The sequence below is a fragment of the Haliotis rubra genome, unplaced genomic scaffold (assembly GCF_003918875.1).
Source record: "Haliotis rubra isolate DU_JTF1 unplaced genomic scaffold, ASM391887v1 Scf907, whole genome shotgun sequence".
Taxonomy (NCBI): Eukaryota; Metazoa; Mollusca; class Gastropoda; order Lepetellida; family Haliotidae; genus Haliotis; species Haliotis rubra.
In genome coordinates this window covers 312,019-332,500 of record NW_025767643.1, presented here as the reverse complement: position 1 = coordinate 332,500, position 20,482 = coordinate 312,019, and the positions used below count along the sequence as shown (strand labels likewise).

Here is a 20,482-nt window from a genome sequence, read left to right as displayed (position 1 = left end):
GGGACATTCTGGTATGAAATAAGTTGATTTGAAATCAACAAATATTTGTTTTCTTGTAGCTAGTGTGGTTCCACCATCTTGCTTGCTTGTACAGGTGGGTGTTTTGTTTGTGTTACAAGTTTAGACAGTCAACTTACCCTCAGATATGTGATCTAGTTATTTGACTATCTGTATGGCCACATACTAAACTCATACAGTGTCATTGACGAGGGAGAAACTCGTCATATCCACACTGAGCTGTTTCATGATGTTGAAAATTCCTGAATCCAAAATGGCTTAGAGAAATGTCTTTGTTGACATGGAAACCTTTAATGTTTGTCTATTTGAAGAAGTTCTGTTAGAATTTGAATTCATGTTAGGTGAATATGCTGTCTGTCATATATTCTTTACAAATTTGCACCAAAAGATGTTTGGACTTTTACATGTTTCGCAGACAGCTTCAATAAAGCAAACTTCAGGTATTGTCTTGAAGCACCACGTGCTCCAAACCACCTTGTAAGATGGAGGCTAGCCAAGTGGGTAAAACATGGTTTTCCTGATGGTACGTTGTTTGTGGACCATTCCTGGTATTTCTTGCCTAGTAGTGATGGGATTTAACCCCCTACTTACTCACTAACTCACCAGAATGTATGGTCAGTTCATCTATCTCAAACCTGGAAATATATGCTCTCTGGGCATCTGTACTGTTTCAGTCATGGTGTGATGACATGCTGCATAATGAAGCCTATGTCTCTTGGGAGAATGTAATTACTCATAAGACACCCTGTGTTTTGTGAAGTTCCTCAAACTATATTTAGGTATAATTTTATATACACACAGAAGCTTCCCAGTCTCTTCTATGATTGTAACTGGATTCTGCTTCTTCTCAAACCAAATCCAAACAATCTTTTATTGAAATCTTTTATTAATTTGCAGTACGTCTATTTGTTTTCCACAAAAATACTCTTACCTATTTTTATCTTTGAGACCCAGCTATTCACGGTAATAACATGCAGATATATGTCTTAACTCAAACCAGTATAATAACATTTCTGCATTGCTGAAAAAGTAGGCTCTCTAACAAAATACAAAATACCTAATCGGAGAGGATTTAGATATATTTGTATAGCATGCATGTAGATCTCTGCCACCACCATCCCCAGTCTGTTCCAGTTCTACTTGTTAACCAATGCTCCATGTGCCAACTGTTGCCTGATGTTGTATGGCATGATGCATGATGCTTGGTTCAGAGCTTGATGGTAGTTACTTAGAAGATTTTGTTAAATTTATTCTTGCAAACAGTTGTTGCCAGTATTGCTTATTTACTTTTGTTTGTTAAATTTCATTTTCATTTAAATGATTTGCTTTTGTTTGTGTATAGCTTCTGAGAAAAAACTTTTTTGCATGCAGTTTCTGTTGTAAAATGTTGCTGTCATACATGCAGAATTTAGTTCAAGAATGACTGCTTATCATTACAAAAGTAATTAGAGAAACCATTATGATAGCCAGTGTGATGCTATTATTCATAGCAGTTAAGCTATGTACAGGTGTCTCTCCATTGATGAGACAGCATGTGGTTATAATAGATGCATGCTACCAGCTATTCCATACCATTGCTGTTATATAATTTTGCATGAGTTTATATCTGATATATTTTCCAACACAGGTATTTCCTTCATTGCTTCAGAAATTGTCAGGCTTGTATTTGTGATCACAAATAATAAACAATCTGTCATTGATTATTGTGTATTTCTGTCAAACTGTTTAACTAACACAGTGCTTGATGCTGAGCCTCAAGGTTTACGTTTTACTAATTATGTTTGTTTGTTGAACTACATACCTTCGAATGGGAGCCTATATTATCTGAGCAGAGTTGTGTCCCCTTGGATTACCAGAAACCTGAGAATGTCCGCACCATATGCATGCTTGTGGGTTTCACCAAAGTAGTAATTGCTTAAAGGAGAATCCCGAACGAAAACAAAACTTTTGATATATTGTAAAGGATATTCTAAAAGTCACCTTCTGTAATTACAATTGAACGAAAAGTTTGTACCGGTAAAATAGCAATAAAAACACAAAAAACGTACTCGTATTTCCGCCTTTTACGGAAACACCCGACAGTTAATGAGCAGAGGGGGTATCATGTGACATGACGTCATATGTGCGTTACTGATGGCTACCTCTTTGATTTTACCTCACAACTTAAGAGTGTCCATGGATTCTGAAGCAGTAAAAAAGTGTTCCTGATGTCATTTCTGAAATGGATGTTAGACCGTATCAATACGATTCGATTTTACATCTTGCGAGACAATCTTCCAGTGAAGATGAAGAAGAAGAATCAAGCGAAATGAAGGCACCGCTTGAGTTCAAAATAAATTTTAAAATATACCATATCATTTAACAAGAATACTATTTGACAGCAAAATGTGATACAGTTCCAACCAGCAAACCCACCCTTATAAGTACATGACCAGTCCCTAAGAATTATATTTTTTGCAATGTGATTGCAGTTCCTTTTGTGTCAAATGGGTGACTGTAGGGTGTCTGGGATTTAAAAACACAATAATTATGCTTCAGACGGGGAGAAATAGAAATTATCTGCTACAAAAATTACACTGGAGTTATTTTGTTGAAAAAAAAAAAATAGGATCCTAGTTCTCCAAGTCTCCACACAAAATCCCAGCCTTGTCGAGCAGAGATAATATTCGCGATGCAGATAAGTTATTCCCCGGAAAATGGTGAATTATAAAATACTTGTCAGGACAATGTATGTTTCCCCAGTGTTTGGTTATGGAAATAGTTATGGTACTCGGCCATAGCCTTAGAATGGCATCTTGTCAGCCAATGTGAACACAGAACAACTTTCACGGCACACACTACTGACAAATAGCGAGTCTGATGCCGACGTGCATAATTGGACCAAATGGAAAACAATGAAAGCAACAAGTTCTTCATGATTTGCAGTTGTATTCGGCAATGTTTCGGGTAGTCTGCAGCATTTAGGGCTCCAAACCGAAAAGAACGTCACAGCGAAACATTTTAAAGCTCATGTGAAATCTCTTACTGATTTTGATATCTATCTCATGGGTACCAGTGGAACTGCCCCAGCTACAAAATGCCCCAGCAAATTTGGTCATTCATTCTTATTTGGTCAAATTTATTTAAAATGATTAAATATATGTAAATGCATAGTTTATGTTCTTCATATAAAAGTTATTAAGAAGTTATATTTCTGATAAATGTTCCATCAGTAAACTCATAACTATGTATATACTTTTATGTGAAGAACATAATATCAAAGTTGAAAAAACTATGCATTTATGGCCTATAATTAATCATTTAAAATAAATTTGGTTATTTTAACTACACCCCTGGGGCAATTTGACCAAAACTCCAGGGCAATTTGACCAAATTTGCTGGGGCAATTTGAAGCGGGGGCAATTCAAATGGCAATCATACTTGATTTAATTTATGTTAAAAATACCACAGACAGTAAGCTGTAACAGGGAATGATGGAGTATAAATGAATCTCGTGGGCAATTCTACCTTCTTTAGCCTAGCTTTGGGATTTGTATGCCCCATGTGTGCTTGTCTCTTTCATATGCGTCCGACTCGGAATGATCGGACCATTTCTCCTGCCTAATGTCTCTTTACTTGGAAAACGGAAGAAATGGTGGATTTCCATTGTTCGATGATTCCGTGCATCCCCAGGCAACAGAGTACAACATCGTACCATTTACAAAAACGACAGAAACAACACGATTTGTACTACTGTAGCTCTTGGTCTTTGGCAATATGGCAGACACCAGGCACATTTGACGTCACGAGCGGAAAGGTCACGTGGGTTCCAGCGAAATATGCATAATGGCCGAAGCTGAGATTTACAGAAACTGTTTTTCGCGATTAAAACGTAATTATACATAATTTTTAATTGAAAATTTGGGAATATGTTTCTGATGACTTTATCTTTCACCCAGCAAATTATTGCAATTCACTCGTATTCTCCTTTAAGACCTGCAGGATTCAGACTTTCTGCTCACCTGACCTGACAAACCAATTGATTTGACTGAAATACTGCTGCTCCAAGTGGCGTTAAACCAAACCCATTCATTATTTAATACATATGTTGTGATGTCCAAGACAACTGTTTTGCCAAATTTTTCAGTTTTTGTTGTTCTTTTTGGTACTTGTGACCCAGCACTTTATAAGATTAAGTCTACAGTTCTCTGTCTTGAGCCTACAAGCTAAAGCAAGTTTCTTAGAATGATGAAGGAATTTATTACTTTTATGTAGCTAACTGGTGAAGTCATAAGAATATGGTGATTGTTCTTTAGGAATTTAGCCAAAGGAATCAACCACATCATGATTCTGTTGTTAAATTGCATGCTTAGAATGACAAGTGAATTATGGTTACAGAATTATCTGCAATAGAACCCAGGCTTAAAAGAAAGTGTTGGTGGTCTCAACTAAATGCTTGGACTCTAGTAAACTTTTGGGAGTTTTCTTCCACAGAATCCTCCTGAATGTTATCGTGAAGGTAAAGACTATCAGAAGGAAATAAGAGCCGATGTTTTAAATCAAAACAAATACAGTACTGTATTTGAATGTCACAGCAGATCTTGATGTTATCACTATATGGACATAGTTTAATGTTCTTATATTTAGCGGGGCGGTGGGGTAGCCTAATGGTTAAAGTGTTTGCTTGTCACGCCGAAGACCCGGGTTCGAAGCCCCACATGGGCACAATGTGTGAAGCCCATTTCTGGTGTCCCCCGCCGTGATGTTGCTGGAATATTACTAAAAGCGGAGTAAAACCAAACTCAGTCAGTCTTATATTTAGCCTCACCAAGGCAGAATTGGTAGTATCATTGCTGGAGAGTCTACAGAAATGAGGACCATGTTGTGTAAATGCGTTACCTGTCTGTCTGATGGTGTGTGATTGTATCCTACATGAATAGAATGTTTACTTATACTGTCACCACTGATATGGCTAGTTGACACAAGGTTGGCCTCCGTCATAAAGCTGTGATAGTACTGATTGGAGGTTCCCAGCAATCACAAACTGAGAAGCCTGTAACAACATTTAGTTTCATTAATGTCCTCTGAGCCTACAAAAAGGTTTCTGAAAAATAATCATGATATAATTTTTTCAAAAGATCTTTCCACTTCAAATCGTTCATAATATTGGTTTGAGTTTGATCATGACTTGCCTAGGTTTTAAATAAAAAATATGTTATGTATATATTCCGCTGTCATGGTTCAGGACTAATGAAAGGAGAATATATTTAGGTCTGCATTAGCCACTAGAATTGCACATGTGTTCACAACCTCTTCTGACATTTTGGGGAGGCGGTGGGGTAGCCAAGTGGGTAAAGCGTTTGTTCGTCACGCCGAAGACCCGGGTTCGATTCCCCACATGGGTACAATGTGTGAAGCCCATTTCTGGTGTCCCCAGCCGTGATGTTGCTGGAATATTGCTAAAAGCTGCATAAAACCAAACTCGCTCAGACGTTTTGGTCAGATAGCCATCAATGTTATGTGATTGCTGTAGTCATTATATTATTGAATGGTCTCTTTTCAACCAGTTGAAACACAGAACAGCACAGGTCTTGGATATCCCTCTGTTTATTGGGGACTCATGACTCACGGGACATACATGACTTTGCCTCTTTATTTTCAGATGAGGGAAAATTGAGACATTTGATTACATATCCAGGCAATTTCTGTAGAAACAGTCTTAGCTAGGCCTTCAGAAGCTGGCAAAACGTGATGTCTTGAAATGTTTTGATAACAATTTCTCTAACATTAATGTAGGGGCCATGGAGTAGCCAAGTGTTTAAACTATTTGCTCGTCACACCAAAGATCTGGGTTTGATTCCGGGCACATTGGTGCAACGTGTGAAACCCATTGCTGGTGTCCCTCGCCATGATATTCCTTGAATATTGCTAAAAGCTGCAAAAAATTAAACTCACATATTTAGGTAGTATATACTCAAAGAAACGACTAAGGGAACACATGAAAGTACAAGTGTTCCTTTATTTATTCCAGAATTTCACACACAGTGCAATACATACCTTGTGAAGAAACCTGGAAACGAATAAAGGAACACTTGTACTTTCATGTGTTACCTTATTCATTTCCGTGTGTGTGTGTGTGTGTACACATATCTTTAAAAATAACTTACACCCAACAGTGTGTAATCTGTTACCAAAGATCATTACACATTCCAGAACAACTAGGATGACTTAGGTGTGCAGAGTGTGTCAACTGATAAACAATTGTGTCTGTAATTGTTTTTCTGAAGACTTAATGTTATCTTTCAACATAACAAGCAAGTCACTGATAGTCAGTTTGTAATTATTTTTAAATTGTGCTTTTCTTTCCCTGCTGTTTGTGGACTGAGTACTCAAGTGTATGTCATCCCAGTTTGTTTTAGGGTGAATTGTCTACACTCTAAATTCTATGTCAACAACAAGCTTTAATGATTAAAACTATACTGCCCTACATGCCTGGTACCAAATGAAATATGATTTCCAAGTTTGATTTCAACCAGCTTGTATGATAAATAGAGAATACTACACGAGGTCTCATTACATACGAATTATACGAAATGAGTGTCCTTCCTATGGTATCTGACCGAGTGTCCTTCAGATAACATAGGAAGGTCACGAAGTTTCAGATAATTGGTATGTAATGAGACCGAGTGTGGTATTTTATTTATTACCCACTTCTTACGTGCATTAAATTGACAAAATAGCGTATTTTTTTAATTTTTGGGTTTCAAACCGAAACCGGGTTTCATAAAGAGGTTGCGGAAGAGTTTTGTAATGTAGTACAATATTTGCATGACGTCACACTGTAATGACGTCACTGCGTTGGTAACCGACATCACGATGCATGTCAGTTGTCCGTAGCACCCCGTTTCTTGGTTTGCAGTTGCTTCATTCGGCTAACATCACAGGTGGAAACATTGCGTTTGTGTTTTTCGACGGATATAATGTCTAAGTTCGACTCACAATTAAACAGCGACACGGCAACGTTCGCAATGTTTACTTTCCCACAATGCATTTAAGTTCTAGAATGAATGAATTCACGTGTTTGTTAAGAATGAAAAAATAGTTACGTCAGGATGTGACCTAATGGAGAGGTCATCGGTTATCCAGTCAAATCGTTATAATCTCAGGTCAAGTCGTTACGACACAGGTCAACGCGATACGACACTCGTGTGACGTACGAGATTAGTATGCAACTACCCATACGTTGACCACGTGGGTAATAATGTACTAGACATTCCAGTTTCATATCTGTGATAGACATTTTTGGCATCATTAAGAGTATATGTCTCATGTTCACACATTTCAAAATATGTAAAAGGAAAAAGAGCTAGACAACATTATTTATTTATGTCAGAAATTTAAATAGATTCAGTTGTTTTTCCAGCCCTAAATCTAACCTCAATGCTTTGTAAAACTAGTTTTCAGGTCAATGCCTTATCCCTTCTAATAGCACCATCCATTCGACAACTTCTGTGGCGTAGTTGATGGAGCGTCTGCCTAGAGGGCGGAAGGTTGGTGGTTCAGTCCTTGGCTCCACCATGCCCAAAAATTTGAATTATTGAATGTCTGGTTACACTTACGTGGCACCAAGGTTTTAAAACAAGGACTGGGCAGCTCTGAGTCAGTATATATCCGAGTGAATATCCATGTTGAACTGCAGCATGTATGGCAGTGGGCTAGATAGCACTATAATACTGGCACACTTGCAAACCAGTTTAAGAGACATGCACATCCCATCGCTACATAAGTGCAACTCGGATGCGAAGTAAATTCGTATTTGACCTTGCATGTTATCTGGGTCAGTAGAACTATGTAGGTGGTGACCAAGATTGAAGGACGCAGCAGTTGCAGAGTTGGCCTGCCTGTTTGTCAACCCATGAATCAAATGTTGTGTTGTGTTGTGTTGTTCATAGTAAAACATTAAATATAGACTTACTGGTACCTGAATTCAGGGTAGGTATGTTCGTGACTTCCAAAACTTTAATCAATTTAAAATTGCTTTATCTCCAAGAAGACTGAATGCAGCCAGAATGACTTGCACTTTTACCTGATAATTACTATATGGCAGCTAAGGCTCCTTAATACACATAGCACAGTAGGTAATGCTTATCTACCCCGTCATTCTATCTGTATTGGTCCTTTAGCAACTAAGCTGACTCAGCAGATTTTCATGTTTTTTGTACTCAGATCAGAAGGGTCGCTGGTTATAATATCAAACACTGGATTGACAGGTCCAGTCTTGAGTCTGTCATTTGGCTGGAATATTGTTGAGTGTGATGTTTGTAAGTTTTGGTACACTTTCATTCTACCCGTGAATATATGGGTTTGAATTGGTCATCACAACCCATGCTTGTAGTAGGGGGAAACAAGATTGTCTGGTCAGACTTGCTGACTTGGTTGACACATGTCATCATATCCCAGTTGTGTAGATAGATGCTCATGTTGTTGATCACTGGATCAGTCCAGACTTGATTGTTTACAGACTGCCGCCATATAGCTGGAATATTGCTGAGTGTGGTATTAAGCAACAAGCAAAACACTTTCAATCAAAAGGTAAGAATTGTCTAAATTTTGTCTTGATCTGCCAGTGAGCAAACTATTTGTGCCATGTGTTTTCCACTGTTGATGCGAGCCAGAAAATCACAAATGCCCTCCTGAGCTGTGCTGCAGAGCCTGCTCACACTGCCATTCATAACTTTGATCAGATAGACGTCTTTTGAAGGGCAGCAAATTAATCATCAGAAATAATCACTCCTATTTTAACCAAGATGCCCGACTCAGTGAGGCTCCCTGCCTCCATAAACTGTCACAAGGTTCCAAGAGATACCATTAGACAGAGCTATTTATGTAGCTGATGCTCCTTTGATGTGTGTTAGTCCGTTCAGAGCGCATTGTTACATATTTATCCTGGTCTTATATGGACTACTTGAGTGTAGAGACTTGCACTTGTCAAGGCTGGAGCTTGGCAGTCACAACAGCTTGTAGAAGGAAGTGGTCCAGGACTTGTAGAGTGGCTGCTGGAACATTGATCATGGTAGCGTTCAAGGTTTTACATGTGGAGCAGCTGTTGGTTCTGAAATGTTTGCATATTATACTCAAGTCTATTCTGTGAAATTTTGAATAATCCTCATGAATTATGGCTTTTTAAGGTACTTTTTCTTGAATTTCCTTTGAATGTAAGGAGTAATGTATGGGCTCAATAAATTGTTGATTGATTTCAATTTTCGAAATGGTATGGTTTTGCTATTAGAGCTTCTAATAATTTAAGGGCTTTTTAGATTACATGTTGATGATGATGACATGTTGATTAATGTGGTAGGTGAAGAACTGTTCTAATGTCTGTCTATACTAAAAGTTAATTAACAGATCACTCAACAGAGCATTTTCTGGGACATATATTTCAAAGTTGATGCCGTATGGCTTTGCAGTTACACATTAAATGTGAAAACAAATGGCAGTTCCCATCTTCTGGTGTAATGATCAAGGCTTTAGCACCAAATTGATGTAGTTGTGTTATTTATTAAGCATTGATTTTATTGATTAAGGTACATGTGTTAGAGACGATAATGTCTTGGTCTGTTCAAAATTAAGGATTAAGGGGTAAGATCGGTGGGGTGATGAATGTTGAATGTAACACACCACATCTGAGACAACATATCAGGTCTGTGAATAAGTATGTTTTGTCTCAAAATATCAGTTGAACCAAAGCATGCTGTGTATCCTTAATGCAAACGTCAGGACGCTCAGGGCAGTTTTTCTCATACACTATATAATGGCAGGTAACTACTTTTCTTGAGTTGGGATGAAGTATGAACAAATTTAGAAATTTTCCGTTTCTGATCAGAGTTAATCCTAGTGTGATGATTTGATACCTGCAGTACAGACAATTTGACATTACAACCATGTTCCTTCGTGTTTCTTTCTGTTCACAATATACTAGTACCTGCACACTAATCCTCAGCATATTCCCTGCACTCAGTCTCCTAGGTGCCTTCTTCCCCATTCTCTGCCTGCACACCATAACTTGCCTGCAGTAAACCTGCACTCAGTCTCCTAGGTGCCTTCTTCCCCATTCTCTGCCTGCACACCATAACTTGCCTGCAGTAGACCTGCACCTCTGTCTTCTGGGTCTCTCCTTTCCAACACCCAAGTCTCTAAGCCACACCAATCTTCCTGCACCACTCTGTCTCATGGTGACCGCCTCCATGGTGTAGTGGTTAGAGCGTCCGCCAGGAGAGCGGAAGGTTGAGGGTTCGATCCCCAACCGCGTCATACCAAAAGACGTTAAAATATGGTACTAGTTGGTCCCTGCCTGGCGCTCGGCATTAATGGGTACAACAAGGACTGGTCGGCTCGGAGTCAGTATAATGTGTCTGAGTGGGGTATTCATGCTTCACTGTGGTATGGTATCTCAGTGAGCTAGCACTATAATACCAGCTTAAGTCTGGGCTAGTACAAGCAGCCACACATACACATACACACGCATGCATGCAAGTTGTCATATGAGCGAAATATTCTCAAGTACGACATTAAACCCAATTTCACCTCACCTCACCTGTCTCATGGGGTTTATTGTAGAAGAGCTTCTTCACCTACATCTCTCATATCATCTCAAGTCATGCATCTCCATCAGTTTGGATTTAATTTTACAATATTAAATGACTTGTACAAAATATCCTTAAACTTCAATATTGGTAGTAATAGAATAGTCCGGCAGTAAACGATATAATAATTGAGAATATCAAGTTCATGCCTGTTGTCTCAAGCAACATCCCTAACTATTCCCTAATCATCACGACCCTGGGTGTACTCCCTGCCCCACTCTCATCTACATATCTTCTTACAGCATCTGTGGGGGTTCCTCTCCCAACACCTCCACTGTTCTTCCTCCCCATCACCTTGCCACGGAATACCTCTGAAGGTCATTCAGTTAACTGGAGGTGTGAAGGAGGAATGTGCCATTCATTGGGGCACCTGTAGTTGTGGGAGAGGGACTGGGCTGGGAGGGGAGAAAAAATGGAAAAGCAGGGTGAGGAGAAGGAGTGTAGTTTGAGATAGGAAAGGAATATATCTTGGTGGGTGTGTGTATATATATATATCTATATATATATCTTTTAACACTAATATTTTGGGTGGGGTAAGACAACAGAAAGATGAGGCAGATTTGTTTATCAGTTCATTATTATCAAAGTAATGGTCTTCAAAGGTTCAGCTTTTCTTTAATCAAGTTTCAGAACATATTCCCATGAATAATGATTTGCAATCAGACATTCTGATATTGATCATATTGATACAAGAGTATATGACCATAATTATTAATTTATATATGAACAGACTGATATGCAGTCAGTCTGAGTTCCGGCTAAGATGATCCTGGCTGGTGGGCAACTTTCCCTTAACGAGCATAATGAATGCCTGGCTAATGGGGCATCAAAGCCTTACTTCAGCCGTGCTAATTCTGTTAACTGTATTGTTTACAGTGCTTACAGACAATTGAGAAAAAGTTTGACCTCAATTAGCATGGAGTGGGCGTTGCCATTGTTTTGATGTGAGCAGAATGTGGTTGTAGTTGGGTGCTTCAGGAAGTTTAGAAGGGATACGCAGTTCAGTGGTTTGGTAAAGAGATTACACTGCTCTAAGAACAGGAAACCTTACCAGTAGATGGACAACACGCTGGTTTTGTGGAGATACTAATGAGATTACTCCAAAAGTTTCAGGTGAGAAAGCTGTGCCTATAATTGTGTGTGTGAGTGTCAGCTTGACATATATCTTCAAGCTAGACATGTAGGAAAGTTAAGATATTTATATTCAGATGGCTCCGACAAAACATCCTTTGTTGAAACAATATAAAAAATATACACATACATTATGAAGACGTTTCCTTGAGTTTAATTGTCTGTAATCACGGAGATCTATTCAGAGTGTGGGAAATGTTGCCAGAATTGTCAGCGTATTTACAGAATTCAAAACAAAACCTCATACTGCCCAGCTATCGGGTTACTTGCCTCCTTCAAATTTATTTCTGGCTTATGTGAGTGTCCTTCAGAATGCATTGCCTCAAGTTGCATACATCAACACATTAGGCATGTAGAGCAGGGTGTGCTTTTATCTTTCTTGCCAGTCCATGTGTTTTTTTCCTGTTTCCATCAAAACCCATTCAGTCTTTGCATATCTCCTTTCCTGACCTTTAATCTTCCTGGAATTGTATTTTTCATTTCCATCAATTTGATTCCATTTGTCCTTTGAACAGGATCTGATTTAAGTGTATTTCTGTGAGGTAAGAAAAGTTGATAAATTAACACAAAAACTATTGCTTGTACTCTGTTTCAAATCAGTTTCACCACCAATCCATGATTGTATACATATTTTTGTATCTCCCATCTATTATGTTATCTTATTTTTGTTTTATCACCCATCCATGTATTCCATTCAGTCATGGAATCAGCCTATGTCGCACTGACTTATCGAAGTATCTTCTTGCAAGACCTGTTTGCTTGTTGTTTAGAAACGGGCAGACCTATATAAATACCCTTAAACACTAGTTCATAGGAAAACAGCATGTGCAGTATTTATGCACGTGGCTTGGTGCACATAATCACCTGCAACAACTGCAGTTCTCCTCCAAACAGTTGCATTTTGCCTGCGTAGAAGTGACCCGACCTTAGAATACCTTCACCGAATTTTTCCTTGTCATTTCAAGGATATCTAAGAAGAAACTGGCTGCACTCTGAATAGATTTTAGGTGTATTTCCAGAGGCCTGTTATCTATCCATGTGTCTCTGTGTGATAGCAGATAGCAAGACCGGCTTGTAATGGAACGTGGAAATATCGAATTGTCTGCCAAGTGCTCCAGGAAGCTAAATGTTAGGTTTTTGCATTCCACAACTTGTTGTTTAAGACCATTTCTAATATATTGTCTATTGTCTATTAGTTCAGTGCCCATGTATAATTTTTCATGCAATGAATATATGTGAGTTACCATGTGTATTGAGTAGATATTTATGTGAAATATGGTATATGTACTTCATTAAGTCACAAATTACTCTATATAATAGAATGAACAAAATAATATTAGAAAAGGAAAATTTCAAAATTTCAGTACAAGATTAGACTGATGCAATAACTGATATTCTTCCCAAATATTGACATGTATTCTGTGAACTTACAGGGTTTATATGACACATTTTTCCTGCACATTTTAATGCCATAATTTCCTCAAAATACTCGCAAACGTGTTTGATACAAGTCATGACTGGTGCAGTAAATTCACTAAGGAAATCTAACTTCAAACTAACTTCAAAATAAAAAATATATCGAAAACTCTGCTTATTGTGTAAAATGAAAGAACCCTGTATATTTTCAGTATTTAATTAAGAGATCATAGCTTCCCAATTTTGATGATATATTTTAAACTAAATATGTGACAAATGACCCTGCAATACTACTTTTATTATTCAAGTATTTCAAATGATTTCAGTAAACTGTGTGATACTGATTTATTAATAGTATGGAAACTTATGTCTAAATGTGGTACAAAGGTAATCTAATTTTAGTCCAAGATTATTTGTACATAATAATCACTTCAAGTGGTGTGAAAGGCCAAAAGGGTTACAGGAAATACTTATACATGTACTGCCATGAAAGACAGCCCTACACACTCAATATCAACAACAAGCATGTAATGGTGTAGAATGCCAAAGGCAGTGTTTGATTTTAAGTTTATTTACTGAACCATCCTCCATAAGTAAAAACATATGGTGAATCCACCGGCTTAACATATCCCCCCTTCTGTTGGTCCTTTGATGTTGGCATATATGTACAAGAGAAGTCTGTAAACCTTCTCCCCATTAGACAAAGGAAGCCTTAATCTCCTAACGTCCTGACTAATCCCTTAATTCTGCTAATCCACTTATCCTTCCCAACACACCCTTGGTAATGAAGCTATTGTCTGGATCATAGACTACAAATGAGCTGCATCAAGTGTTTTTTGTTGGGAAAATGCAAATGAATTGTAAAACCAATTTTGCATGTTTGATCGTGTAGACTGCTATATCTGGTTTTCCTAAGTTACTGTTAACATTTGCTACTATTGGGTTTATGATATATGTAAATAATATATCAGTCTGCCTGGGTATGTTATCTGTCCACATGAATTCCCTTTGTATTATTCATATACAACTAAAGTCTTGTGGCTAATGGGTTATTTATGTGGGTTAGTCACCAAACCATGTCTGATAGGCCAGCAGATATACTTTTTTCAAATACTTTATGAATATTTCATTTTTATACCAGATGTCATTTTTTTGTAATAGTTACAATTTTCATTGGTCAGTGTAACTTTAAGTGGGAGAGTACTTAGAAAATATATTTATTATTGGCACCAAGACAAACAACAAAAATCATACAAGTGATCAGTTTTTCTCTGTACGTGTTTTACACTTTCCTCTGTAGCTTCTGACCTATCCATTACTTGATTATATTGTTTATATGAAAAGTAATAAATATATTCTCCTACAATAAAGAGTTTGAACAGATAATCATGATTCAGGTAAATGTGACCTAAAGACAAATTGAGGCAGCTGTTGTTCACTATTGACTCATGAGGTAGACTGCCTTCAAAAGTTGTTTTGGTTAAATGATGTATCTGATCCCTTAAAATTTAGTTATGAGAAAGTGTGATTTGTTATGGAGATAGGAGAATTGGTGTTTAGATGGAGTTGTGAGAAATTGTCTTGTGAATAGACTGATGAAATTCAGGTTGTAAAGCTGAAATGACACCACTGAAGCTGAGGAACTGGTGTGTTATGAAACATATAATATGTAAACCGGGCTCGATTTAGTGCGTTGTTACTTGCACTGGTGCAACCCAATATTACAAAGTGCAACCAAGTTAGTCTAACTTGCACCAGGTGCAAGTCAATTTATGTGTGGGTAAACTTCTGAATAAAACATCTAAATAATTCAGTAGCATATTTCTGATATTACATATTGCAATAAAAACAGTGCAACTGGAATTTGACTGGTGTGACTAGGTTTTTATCTTAGGTTGCACCTGGTGCAAGTGGGTTAACATCTCTTAAATCGAGCCCTGGTAAACCTATTTGAGTTATTGTTATTCACTGGTCAAATTAAGCTCAGAGAGCATACACAGTACTTACCTTCTTTGCTCCATCCCATCCCCTGCATCCCCATGGTCCCTACAACTCAGCCCTACCCCCAATCCCCCCCCCTTTCTGGCACCCACTTGCTTCATCTCAGCCCCTTTCATCTGACCCCAACTTCTCCAGGCCTACTCACCCTCAAGAGCTTGCCTTCCTCTCCCAAGATGTTGTTTCAACTCCCTTCAGTTAAAAAAAGACTTGTAGGAAGTTAATTGTGAGCTTGTTATTAACGGGCAGTGTATCTTATGTCAAGGAGGGCTTCCTTGCTGTGGGTCTGGTGAGAAGTGAGTAGTTGGTGGTTATGTAACAACAACAGTAGGATATATAAAACACAGTCTGGCATTTGGACTGCTTCCATCACTGCCACCACATTATGAAGTTCATTATACCCGACAAGATTTTGGCCTGTGCTCCCCTCCTGAACAGCTATCGTAGGATAAAGGTGAATGTGTTTTTCTACAGTTACTTAAATGTAGAAAGCTTGGAGCTAACATCCAGTTATCCCTTGATAAAATGAGGTCTATTAACCTCATAGATCTCATATTTGTCTACACATCCCATGCTTGCCACAAAAGGCGACTATGTTTGTCGTAAGAGGCGACTAACAGGATCAGGTGGTCAGGCTCGCTGACTTTGTTGACACATGTCATCAGTTCCCAATTGCGCAGATCGATGCTCATGCTGTTGATCACTGGATTGTCTGGTCCAGACTCATTTATATCCAGACCGCCACCATATAGCTGGAATATTGCTGGGTGTGGCGTAAAACTAAACTCACTCACTCATTTGTCTACAATTTAATAGTGGGGACGGTTTTTTGAAAGAATGAAATATGATGATGACAGCCCCTGACATTTGAAGATTGATGAAGTGTTTTCTGTTTTAAGATGTGTACAGGGTGTTGTTCATTTTAACATTTATATTAAAGAATTTGGAATATAACTTGCTGAGGTTCCATGGCAGATAAGGACAAAGTCTATATTAGATCAGTTGTTTTTGAAATACTTAAAAAAACATTGTTTTGTGTTTTCAAGTAATGATTTTATTATTACTTTTAAAAAATTTAATACAATGTTTATATTATTTATTTATCAGGGTGATTGGGTGGCCTTGTGGTTAAAGTGTTTGCTCATCACACTGTATATCTGGTTTGATTCCTCACATGCGTAAAATGGCTGAAACTTAAATATTGATAAGAACAGCAGAAAACCATACTCACTACATATTTGTGTGGCCAGTATTTTCTCTGTTTACTGGAGATTGGGGTGGCCTAGAGGTTAGTGCATTCAGACTCTCAACGTGAAAACTCAAAAAACCAAAAAGGTAAATTGTGTGATGCCAATTCCTTGTACCCCACTTTGATATTGCTCCAATGTTGCTTACCCGTGAAGGGTTAGAATGAATCTTCAGTAACCCATGCTTGTCGTAAGAGGCGACTAATGGGATTGGGTGGTCAGGCTCGCTGGCTTGGTTGACGAATGTCATCGGTTCCCAATTGCGCAGATCAATGCTCATGCTGTTGATCACTTGATTGTCTGGTCCAGACTCAATATATTTCCAGACCGCCATCATAAAGCTGTAATACTCACTCACCCACTCACTCCAATGTTGCTAAAAGCATTTACAAACATTACCTCATTCTGCATACTGAAGTGCAATTCAGTAATAACTTGCAATACAGCTTGGCCATTTAGAAAAGAAAAAAACTGTTATGTTCTTTATGTTCTTTGTGGTTAAGATGAAAGCATTGTCATTTTAAGATTGACTTAAGACATATGAGTACTTTCTGATCTTAACGTAACTGCAAATGCCAAATCTTTTCTAATGGTTGAAATTTGCGACCACACAAATGACAGCAAGTATAGCAGTTTTTATGGTGAGGAATATTCATATTTTTCATACTTTACTTGGCAATGCGAAGGTTGTCAAGCCATGAAATTCATAGCTGAATATGGAAACATAAGTAGTATGTTATATGAACTGAGAAGGGTGGGTGGTTGGACAGTTTAATTGTTGTATTTTATGTTGACTAGCTACATTGTAGCACAGTGATGAACATAGCCTCACTCAAACTCAATTCGGTATTTTGCCATTTTCCATTAATTGTAAAAAATAATAACGTTTAAATGTTGGTTTACACGTTTGTTATATATATTTGATCTGTAATATGAGAAATGATAAGAAAGACTGCAAGTTGCAAAGTTCATGTGCTGAAATAGAACCTCTCAATATACCTCAGCTATTTTATCTATTTTTGTGTGTACACATGTAAGATCAAATTTATTGAGTATTTACAAAAATTCAAGCGTACGCATATGCAATAGACTTAATAGGAATGCAATAGACTTTAATAGGTAATTGAGTTTTCTGTCCACATAAATATTTGCTTAATTTACTGCAGACCCACGCAGCTTATCTTGTATCTCTCACCCACATCTGTCCAACCCCTGGCTACCCACTGTCCAGACAGACCCACCTCACTGTCTGTCCAAACCCCAGTCTGTCCAGACCCACCTCACAACCCACTGTCTGTCCTGACCCACCTACCTAGCTACCCAATTTCTGTCCTGACCCCAGCTGTCTGTCCAGACCCACCTAGCTACCCACTTTCTGTCTGTCCTGACCCACCTAGGTACCCACTGTTTGTCCAGACCAGACCCACCCCACTGTCACCCACTTAACCCACTTTCTGTCCCACTGTCTGTCCAGACCCACTGTAGCTACCTAGCTATCCACACTCTGTCCAGACCCACCTAGCTACCCTGTCTGTCTCTGTCCAGACCCACCTAGCTACCCACTGTCTGTCCTGACCCACCTGGCTACCCACTGTCTGTCCTGACCCACCTAGCTACCCACTTTCTGTCCTGACCCACCTAGCTACCCACTGTCTGTCCAGACCCACCTAGCTACCCACTGTCTGTCCTGACCCACCTAGCTACCCACTGTCTGTCCTGACCCACCCAGCTACCCACTGTCCAGACCCACCCACCTGCTCCCAGACCCACCCAGCTACCCACTGTCTGCCCAGACCTATCTAACTACCCACTGTCTCTCCTGACCCACCTAGCTACCCACTGTCTGTCCAGACCAACCTAGCTACCCACTGTCTGCCCAGACTTATCATTGGTTATACGAGTTGTACAATTGTCCTAGAGTGTTAGCCTGCTCCCAGACACACAGTGTTGGTTGAAGGACCTGTCTGTTGATAGTGATGATACATGGCTGTTTCTCTAGTATGGCTGTTTCTCTAGAGTCAGTGGTTGTGTGACCTCAAAATATTGACAGAAGATAATCATAGTGTTTAGCAGTACCAAGTAAATAAGCAAACAGTTAAGTGAAAGCAAACATTTCATTCTTGACACTATGTGTGGAAACCAAATTTCCCAGCAGGCAAGCTGTTGATTCTCGAATACTTTAGGATGACTAAAGCTTATGATAATTATCATGTTGCACTGCCATGTTTGTTTAGTTTGAAAGCAGTATTTGTCTGTTAGACTCATGTTTAATGAAAATAGTTCAAAAGGCTAAAAGGAGGGTCATTTTTTCCAGCATCACTTCATGAAAAGTTAATCTATCAGATTTTTATAACAATTCTTATCTGACTTTAAATGACAAAAGTTCAAATGTCAGAAAGCCATGGCACTTTTCCTGCATGATTGCATGAAAAGTAAATCTGTCACATATGCAGCCGTACTTGACGAAGGTTTGAATGTTAAAAACGTCCACGACTTTGAGGGTGTCTGATGTATTCCATGTATTCCAATAGTGTAGCAGAAAATTGTCAAGTCACTATCTTTGTCATGCCAATCTGCCTGTAGTAAAAATATAACTTCAGACTGATTTCATCACTCTTTTAAACCTCAATCTACGGCCAAAGCATCATTCCTCAGTGCTATGACTTGCAGAAATTTGTGTTAGTGAAAAGCAGATAAGATAGTTTTTATGTTAAATACACAGCAATATTCATCCAGGTTGAATTGTTCCAACTAGCTTCTACTCATCATATTCTATTACATGTTCATTCACATGTACCTGTTTCTTCATGAATGTATATCAGCTACTATCTCTCACCAATGTTTGTTCTAGAGCATACATGCTTTCACAGGTTTTAAGCTTTGTCATTGTTGTCCTTGTGAGCTGAATCATAAATGTGACTGTTCTGTTTCATCTTTTGCTTACATTTACTGATGGAGCTAGCTCTTGGATGTACACTGATCTCCAACTACCAACTAACCCTTTCTGAACGGTGTAGACTATCACTCCAGAAATATACTGGTTTTACCGTTGTCAGCACACTCGTGCTCATGTTTTTCAGTGTTGTTAAACTGAGTCATTCATTACTTCAGGCTTTCCTCCCACATGTGACACACGTGACACACGCAACACACTGTTCATAGCAGCTTCAACGAGTTTAATCAGTATTATCAAATACAGTGCTATAGGTGTACAGTACATTGATCATTGGGGATGGAGTAATCTAGTTGTTAAAGCATTTTTTCTTCATGCCCATTTCTGGTTGTTTTGCGTTCACAATACTTGTGAATATTGCATAAAATTATTAGTGTGTGTAATATTGTATCGGACTTAACACATAGCCATGTTGATGTTGCAGGTAACTCCAAAGGGGCCCGATGCAACTGGTGTCCCGATGGATCGTGTCAAGAAACTTCTGAGCCCAGCATCCAGGAGAAAGCTGGTCCCAAGCAACAATGTCAACAAGACATTTGGTGCCCCACTGGAGGTTCTCGTCAAGAGGTCTCCAAACTGTCTTGTTCCTTCCATTGTGAAGAAGACATGTGACTTTATCTCCAGATATGGTAAGATATGTCTTATCTGTCCACCTGATAGTTCAGGTCAGAAAAGAGGCTTTGGGCGTCTTCAGTTTTAGAATTTTCATTATCAAGTGTAAAAGGGATGTGTATCTCCAGATATGACAGTTTAGGTGTTATCTGTACACAAATATAATATCAAGGGTCTTGTCCGCGAATTACCTGTGACCGTTGCGATGTAAAATTTTATCTCACTAACTCACTCACTGATACAGCATAATGACAGCTGTCTTGCTAAAATGTCTTGGAGGTACAGGATTTCAAGGAGAAGAATGTTTGATATGTAAGATGGTAATAGCATATTGGAACATTTTAAATAGGGGAACACTATCATGATGGCCCGTGGGGGTTCCAGATTAGAGTCTATCCCCAGCAACCTATGCTGCTTGTAAGAGGGTTTGGTGACTTGGTGGATTGCGTGTAAGCATTTTTGAAGCCTTGGAACCTTGCTCAAGA

At 38.6% G+C, this 20,482-nt stretch overlaps 1 protein-coding gene across 6 annotated transcripts in view; it reads left to right on the top strand.

Annotated features, from left to right (window-relative positions):
* Nucleotides 1-20,482, top strand: part of LOC124264073 (protein FAM13A-like) — a 95,341-nt gene that overhangs the window by 51,386 nt on the left and 23,473 nt on the right. For 5 of the 6 annotated variants that reach the window (XM_046698793.1, XM_046698795.1, XM_046698792.1 and 2 more), the window contains one exon: nt 19,810-20,014. In XM_046698793.1, coding sequence (XP_046554749.1) covers nt 19,810-20,014 — 205 coding nt within the window. Of the gene's footprint in view, nt 1-11,635; nt 11,754-19,809; nt 20,015-20,482 lie in introns of those variants that run through there. The other variant, XM_046698794.1, reaches the window with a different exon arrangement.